The sequence below is a fragment of the Vanellus vanellus genome (genome assembly GCF_965231255.1).
Source record: "Vanellus vanellus genome assembly, chromosome: 8".
NCBI classification, from domain to species: domain Eukaryota; kingdom Metazoa; phylum Chordata; class Aves; order Charadriiformes; family Charadriidae; genus Vanellus; species Vanellus vanellus.
In genome coordinates this window covers 4571061-4579604 of record NC_138913.1, presented here as the reverse complement: position 1 = coordinate 4579604, position 8544 = coordinate 4571061, and the positions used below count along the sequence as shown (strand labels likewise).

Genomic DNA, 8544 nt, shown 5'->3' with positions numbered 1-8544 from the left:
TGGTCCTGGGGGCGCAAAATACCCTAATCCAAGGCAGGCTGAGCGTTTCAATCCTAGGTGCCTCTCTAGCTGTCACTTCCCTTTAGATCTGCTGATCGCATGGGCATGTGCTTTAGAAAGATTAATCATCTCTAAATGCTTTAATCAGCTAAAATGACTAATATGTGGTATGTATTTATCTGATAATATACCAGTTGCATTAATTCATCGGCGCGTTTGAAAGGGGAAGGTATTCTTTTAAATCAGGGTTGTTAACCATTTACTATTTTAAAGCTATTGTGGGGATTTCTGAAGGGAACCGTTTCGCCAGGGACATCAGCAAACCTCGCGCATTCCTTTGAACTTATGTGTGGAATATATGGAGCCGGGAGGGAGAGAGATTCAAGGACTGAGAATCAGTAACTTTGGGAGTTTGCATGTATGAAAGATGTAGTGCGACACTGGAGAAATCTACCCACTGGTATTTCCCCCTGTAGTCAAATGCGGGCTGTGGTGGCTACAAAGCTAAAATTGCAAACAAGTATGAAATACGTGTAGTTCTAAGCACTGGTCCTACGGTGGAAAACATGCAAAGACGCAACACGTTCAGCCTGCGTGCTCGTTACTGCTGTGTGGTCTGCATGCGCTGTCCTCGTTAGAGGTGGCATTTACCAAATGGGGGGGTAAGGGAGGCTGATATCGCGCGATTAAACCTTCTAACATCTCTTAAGTATAAATCAGGGCAAGGCTCGCCCCTCCGACACCCCCAGAGCTGGTTGTGAACGTCTGCCCAACAACTGCTGAACTTTCCCAGGAGCCAAACCCAAGCCCAGCAGGTAGGGGCTTAGCGAAAGGAGGGGGGCAGGACGGAAATACTGAAATCTGCATTTTTCTTCCCGTTGCAGTTTTGTAAACATCAACAAATGATGAAACCTTCCACGGCAGAGACGCTTCATAAAGGAAGGATGTTGTGGATAATTCTTCTAAGCACAATTGCTCTAGCATGGACTACACCAATTCCCTTGATAGAGGACTCGGAGGAACTCGATGAGCCCTGCTTTGATCCATGTTACTGTGAAGTGAAGGAGAGCCTTTTCCATATACATTGCGACAACAAAGGATTTATAAATATTAGTCAGATAACAGAGTCGTGGTCGAGACCTTTTAAACTTTATCTGCAGAGGAATTCCATGAGGAAATTGTACACCAACAGTTTTCTTCACTTGAACAACGCTGTGTCTATTAACCTTGGGAACAATGCACTGCAGGACATTCAGACGGGGGCTTTTAACGGGCTCCGAGTTCTGAAGAGGTTGTATTTGCACGAAAACAAATTGGACATTTTCCGAAACGACACTTTCCTGGGTTTGGAAAGTCTGGAATATCTGCAGGCAGATTACAATGTCATTAAACGGATTGAAAGCGGGGCATTTCGAAACCTCAGTAAATTGAGGGTCCTTATTCTAAATGACAATCTTATCCCCATGCTTCCCACCAACTTATTTAAGTCTGTGTCCTTAACCCACTTGGACTTGCGCGGGAACCGCCTAAAAGTCCTTTCGTACCGCGGGATGTTGGACCATATTGGCAGGAGCCTGATGGAGATCCAGCTGGAGGAGAACCCGTGGAACTGTACGTGCGAGATCGTGCAGCTGAAGAGCTGGCTGGAGCGCATCCCCTACACCGCCCTGGTGGGGGACATCACCTGCGAGACCCCCTTCCACTTCCACGGGAAGGACCTGCGGGAAATCAAAAGAAGTAAGCTCTGTCCCATGCTGTCCGACTCCGAGGTGGAAGCCAGCCTGGGCATCCCTCAGCTGTCGTCCAGCAAGGAGAATGCGTGGCCTACGAAGCCTTCCTCCATGCTGTCCTCCTTCCATTTCACCGCTTCCTCTGTTGAGTACAAAACGTCCAATAAGCAGCCCAAACCCACCAAGCAGCCCAGGGCGCCCCGGCCTCCCCCGACATCCCGGGGCCTGTACCCGGGGCCGAACCAACCGCCCGTGGCTGCCTACCAGACCCGGCCCCCCATCCCCATCATCTGCCCCACCGGGTGCTCTTGCAGTTTGCACATCAACGACCTGGGCCTGACGGTCAACTGCAAGGAGCGAGGGTTTCACAACATCTCCGAGCTCCTGCCCAGGCCCTTGAACGCCAAGAAGCTGTACCTGAGCGGGAATTTGATCCAGAAAATCTACCGCTCCGATTTCTGGAATTTTTCCTCCTTGGATCTCTTACACCTGGGGAACAACCGGATCTCCTACGTGCAGGACGGGGCTTTTATCAACCTGCCGAATCTCAAGAGCCTGTACCTGAACGGCAACGACATCGAGCGGCTCACCCCGGGCATGTTCCGGGGCCTGCAGAGTTTGCATTACCTGTACTTCGAGTACAACCTGATCAGGGAAATCCAGCCGGCGGCCTTCAGCCTCATGCCCAACCTGAAGCTGCTCTTCCTCAACGACAACCTGCTCCGCACCCTGCCCACCGATGCCTTCGCCGGCACCTCCCTGGCCCGCCTCAACCTGCGCAACAACCATTTCTTGGCGCTGCCGGTGGCCGGGGTGTTGGAGCACCTCCACGCCATCGTCCAGATCGACCTGAAGCTCAACCCTTGGGACTGCACCTGCGACCTGGTGCCCCTCAAGCAGTGGCTGGAGGCCCTCAGCTCCGTCAGCGTGGTGGGCGAGGTGCTGTGCGCCAGCCCCGAGCGCTTGGCCCGCCGCGACCTGCGCTCCCTGGAGCTGGCCGCCCTCTGCCCCGCCGCCCTCCGCCCCGCCGCCGCCGCCGCCGCCGCCGCCGCCTCTCCCCCCGCCGCCCCTCCGCCGCCCTCCGCCACCGGCGCCGCCGCCTACGAGCTGCCCCCGGCCGCCGCCGCCGTGCCGCTCTCCGTCCTCATCCTCAGCCTCCTCGTCCTCTTCTTCTCCGCCGTCTTGGTGGCCGCCGGGCTTTTCGCCTTCGTCCTGCGCCGTCGCCGGAGGAAGATGCCGTTCCGCGGGGGGCCGCGGGGGGAGGCGGCCGACCTGGGCGGCGTTGCGCTGCGCTGCCCGCGGATCTTCGAGGAGGGCGGCGGCGGCGGCGGCGGCGGTGGCGGCGGCGGCGGCGGGGTGGGGGGGATGCTGTTGGGGGAACGGTCCCCGGAGAAGGCGCCCCCGGCGGGCCACGTCTACGACTACATCCCGCACCCGGTGACCCAGATGTGCAACAACCCCATCTACAAGCCGCGGGAGGAGGAGGAGGAGGCGGCGGCGGCGGGAGGCGGCGGCGGAGAGGCGGCGGAGCTGCTGCGGGGCGGCGGTGAGCGGTTCGCCCCCACCGCCGCCGCCGCCGCCGCGCAGGAACCGGGTACCAACTACCGCACGTTGCTGGAGAAGGAGCAGGAGTGGAGCTTGGCCGTGTCCAGCTCGCAGCTCAACACCATCGTGGCCGTCCACCCTCAGCACCCCGCGGGCGGCGGGCTGGCGGCGGGCGGCGGTGGGCTCGGGGGGGCGGCGGCGGCGGCGGCGGCGGCGGCGGCGGGAGGTGCCCCGCGGGACCGCGACCGCCCGCCGCCCTGCGCCGTGGGTTTCGTGGACTGCCTGTACGGCACGGTGCCCAAGCTGAAGGAACTGCACGTCCACCCCCCTGGCATGCAATACCCGGACCTCCAGCAGGACGCCAGGCTGAAAGAAACCCTTCTCTTCGCGGCCGGCAAGGGCTTCTCAGACCACCAAACCCCCACAAGCGAATACCTCGAGTTAAGGGCCAAACTCCAAACCAAGCCGGATTACCTCGAAGTCCTGGAGAAGACCACGTACCGGTTCTGACCGCCGCCCCGCCGCCCGCCCCGGCACCCGCCGCATGCGAGTTCAGAGGATACAGCTGTGCGCTCTCTTCCCCCCCCGCCAGATGTGCGCGCTGCGGGGAAGGGCCCGTTCTCAGATCATTAATCGACGAAGTGCCTTCGCAGACTTTTGCCAGCAGATGTTAATCAATCATTATTTTTTATACTGAAACTGAGACTTTGACTGTGCCATGTCTAAGGTATATTATTATTATTATTATTATCGGGGATCTTTGTATTGATCCTGGTTAAGTAAATTCCGTGTGTGTCTCTCTTTTTTTTTATTTTTTCCTTTTTATTTTCTTTATTGTTGGTTTGTTGTTGGTTTGGTTTTGTTTCTTTGTTGGTTTTTTTTGTTTGTTTGTTTTGGGTTTTTTTTTGTTTTTCCGTTGCAGTAAACTTCCTTTATATTTTCCCTTGGAGGGGAGGGGGAGGGAAGATGGCATTTTGTGGCTTGCTTTCTTCTTGCCCATCATGGCACAGATTTCTGTACATTTATTTAAAAAAAAAAAAGAGAAAAAAAAAATGCAAAGAAGCAAACGAGCGCAGTTTGCTGCATGCCTGGAAACTGCAAGAGGGAAGGGAGGGGAGGGTCTTGCTCGAATGTCTCACTCGTGTCTCTCTCCCTCCCTCGCACGCACACTCACCCCCACCCTCACCGCCACCCCCGCCGCCAGCCCGGCCCCTCTGCGCAGCGCGGGAGCGGGGTCCCGCTGGCCGCGGAGGGGAATCCCGTGGGCTGGGGGAAGCCACCGGGAGGCGAGCAGCCCAAAGGATGTAACCCACGTGGCGCACACACCTAGGGGGATGCTCAGTGACACTTCATCATGACGCCATGGTTTTTTGGAGGACCTCCGCACCTTCCTAATAAAAGCAACATGCAAATATACAGAAAAAGGAAAAGAAAAAGAAAAAAAAAAAAAAAGCTACTGGGCACCTATCACTAACAGCTTTGTAGGAAGCACTTTTAATGTTTTCTTCATACACACATACACGCACACGCGCGCACACACACACACAAAGGTACAACAATGTGCATATATTTATTCTGTAATTTCAAGTGAATATAAATTGTAAAGGTAATGTTTAATCATTGTACAGTGATGCGTCTGGTATAGCTTTCCTAATAAAACGTTTTGAAAAAAATGCATATATATATATATATATATACCCATATATATATATATAGGAATACAAAGCTTGAACCTGAACCTCCAGCTTCCCCCTACTGAGATTTCCTTCCCCCACCTTAACCTTGAAAGCTATTTTATTAATAACAGTTCAATGCACTGTGATGTTAACAGAGGAAAACCCTGTACAGCTCCTCTTGCCAAGATACCACCCGAGACTTTTCCCAATCCGATTTACAAGCTGTATTCCCACGTCGCACCGTACCCATGGCGGTTCCCGTCTATTTAAAAGTAGGCAGCGAAATTAAGAGTGCTTTTGAGTGGCTTTTCTGGCCGGAGCGCTGGTTCTGCTGCCCGCTGGTCGCACCGCTGCGGCTGTTCGCTCTCGCAGTCAATGCGAAGTGAGCAGCGGGAGGGATGGGGTGGGGAGAGAAATTAAACCCATTTTCAATTTTTGGGGGGGAAAAGGGTGAAGCCACCTGGAAAAGGATCCTAAAGCTTTCAATCCTCCCACTGCCCCCGCCCGGCTGTTTGCTCCCTGTTAAAACCGGAGCGAGACCAAAGATGATCGGATTTCCCTTCCCGGGAAGGTCTCGGTTGGTATCTTGTCCCCGTTGGTATCTTGTCCCCGTCGGTATCTTGTCCCCGTTGGCCCCTTGTCCCCGTTGGCCCCGGGGCCGGGCCGGCAGCCAGTGTCCGGGCGCGGCCGCCAGGTGGCGCCGCAGTCCCAGCGCTGGCGGCGGCGGCGCGGCGGGAGCGCGGGGGGGGTTTGGGGGGGGGGACGGGGACACGGGACCCTCCGGGACCCCCCCTTCCCGGGCACCCCCACCCCCCCCACACTCGGCCCCGGCCCCAGCCCGCCCCGCTGAATGTACCCCCACCCCCCCCCGGGCCGCCTTATACCGGGGCGAGCCCGCAGCCGGGCGCCTGTGTCGCCCTAAAGACCTTCAAATGCAGTTTTATACAGAAATATATCTATAAATATAATTTGTCTTAACGGAACAGCGGTAACGTTCATTTATCCAGGTGAATTGCCATCTTTTATTTATTTTTTTTTTTCCCCCACAGCGTTAAAGAGGTGTTCCCCCCCCCCCCCCAGGACATCTCTTCTGGTTGGTGTCAGGGGACTACGGGTCTCTGTCACCCTCCCGGCGCGGGGCAGAGGCTGTCGTAGCACAGAGCGCGGTGTCACCTCAGACCCAGCTATCCTTCCTTCCTTCCTCTCGGGGAACAACTTGGTTTCACCCCAGCGCAATGCATTTTCATGGAGCTAAAACCATGAATACTCGTTTTCCCCCCCGAGTGTTGCTATTTATAGCTTCATCGAGGATGCTTATTGCAAGGGTTTTTTTGTCAATCTGTCTTCGAGAGGCATCTGGGTGTGACAGAAATAATTTCCTGCGCCTTGGTAGTAGCTGTATGTGTTTTGAGATGGAGGGAGAGCTCCAAATGTCTGTAAATCTGGCATCAGCCCCATATTATTGGTAAAAATTTGAATTTCCCAGCTCCCTCTGTTGAGTTGATAGTGTTTTATTACCACTGCCTTCAGCTGTAATCCATTGGGCTTTGTTCATTTGGGTTTTTCTTTAATGGATAGTAGGAGAGCGTGCACGCGTTAAAAGTAATAAGCATCAAAGTGCAAAGGCCAGATCCTTCTTAGGATAAACATAATAATTGCATTGATAAGACTACACGCAAGTAGAGCGTGGAGCGATAAATCAGGTTAAAGTACAACCCCCAGTGAGAGTGGTGCTGTATACATTTGGCAATGTCATCAAACCCCTGAGTGTTCATACTTGTACCCAAATACAGTGAAGCCAGTTGCAAATAATGTTTATATTTTAATTAAACTGCAGAAAGGTAAGAGAATTTCAACATAACTATAGGTAGTAATCTCACCCGTGAACGGTGAGGAAATCTATTTATTCAGTGGAAATAAATTTGTTCTATGAGAATGGAATTTTGTATTAAAAGAGATAATTTTTTGGCTTACACCGAGTTATTTTTCTTTCCTTGTGTAGGAAACTTCCTCTTCCTTGTGTACTGGAATCTTTTGGGGATGAGTCGCTCTGGAAGTGTTGACAATATTTAACTGTGATATCTAATGTGTGTTATGATGACTTCTATTTTGCTATTCCATTGTGTTGAGCTGAGGCTGAGTGGGTGGCAGCAGTACTTTCTGCTGCAGGAAACAAAAGTGGATCCATCATCTCTGATCTGTGACGGGTGACTCTTTACATGCTTCAACCTGGGTTACTCCTAATTAACAGGGAGTATTAATGATAATTATATCATTATCAGCAGTATTATTGGTAGCATTAATAATATTGGGAAGGAATCAAATAAAGTTAAATGATCTGCATTTACACTGTTTGATGGGATACTATTTTAAATAAATATTTTTTTAGCTTATTTCGTTATTGTACAACAAGTAGCCGGTATCGGTTTCAGCAGTTCAGCTTGTGGTGGTGCTCGGAACCTGGCAGTAAATCTTTCATCACGTGTTTGCTTTATTCCTTCATTGATTATATTGACATTCTTCCTACAGGTGGGAAAGAATAAAGTCCAGGTAAGTCCCAGTCATTGTCGATAACGACTGCATACAGGAAAACAGAAAGGATGATAACGGTGCTCAATTATCAGTGCTTTTTTTTTTTGCATTTCCTGGATATTGTCATTGCTGTCACCATCATGTTCTACCTGGGTTAAAAGATTTGTTGAGGCTTGGGGGTTGCTTCATGGATCTCTTGACTGTATCAATAGTGAAAGATGTTCATTTTTATGATATGAATAATAACCTGACTTCTGGAAAGCGATCCGTCTCTGAACGCCGGTCGCAGCAAGCCGGGACCCGGACTGCTCTAGTTAGGCGAATATTACAGACAGGTCATTTATTGGGAGGTTCAGTGGACGTGAGTTAAGTTGTGGTAACGCAAGATTTTGTTTAGAGACCTTTCCAGCCAAAACCACTTTTGAGCATGTCATCACCGCTGATCTGGTTTTAAGCTAGAAAAGTGCAGTTATGGTCAACTTTGTGTTCTCTGCTGGAAATTTGGACAGCAACAGGGCAGGAAGGTCTCTACGAAATGCTGATATGCAATGCTCTACCTTTCTGAAACACTGCCGAGCAGTAATTCACGAGTCCTCTGCTGCTTCTCCTGTGTTCGAGTACCTACATCACATGGACTGTTCACACGAACGAGGCATGATGAACTGGCTTTAGCAATAACAGAAACGTTCACGTGAAAAAAGCATGGAGAATTTGGCTGTAAGTCGGGAAGTTCATTGCTGAGCTACATTACTCAACCAAAGATTATGACTTCTGGCAACGCTCCAGCCGCTTAGGTGGGAACTCGTTCCAGGATTGCACTTCTTCCAAAGGCGTTCGCTTTTACAACGTGGATTTATGTACGCTCGGAAACCAGGCCGCTGCGCATTGCATATTCCTATATCCTGAGTTTTCCAAGGCTTGATTCTAAATCTGACTTCCTCGTAACTGAGTTTCACAGTGAATTTATGTATGGGTTGGAGAGTCCAACACAAGTTGTTTCCGCGGGTGAAATGTAGAGTAAATTCACCCCATGTGCAGTTTCACAACTTCTTCATGCTAAC

At 51.6% G+C, this 8544-nt stretch overlaps 1 protein-coding gene across 1 annotated transcript; it reads left to right on the top strand.

The window, feature by feature from the left end:
• Positions 1–902: 902 nt before the first annotated feature.
• Positions 903–3785, top strand: SLITRK3 (SLIT and NTRK like family member 3; the record flags this gene model as incomplete). The annotated part of the gene is made up of 1 exon (XM_082487110.1): positions 903–3785. One exon carries the CDS (start codon positions 903–905, stop codon positions 3783–3785), a length of 2883 nt encoding a protein of 960 aa, XP_082343236.1.
• Positions 3786–8544: the final 4759 nt, after the last annotated feature.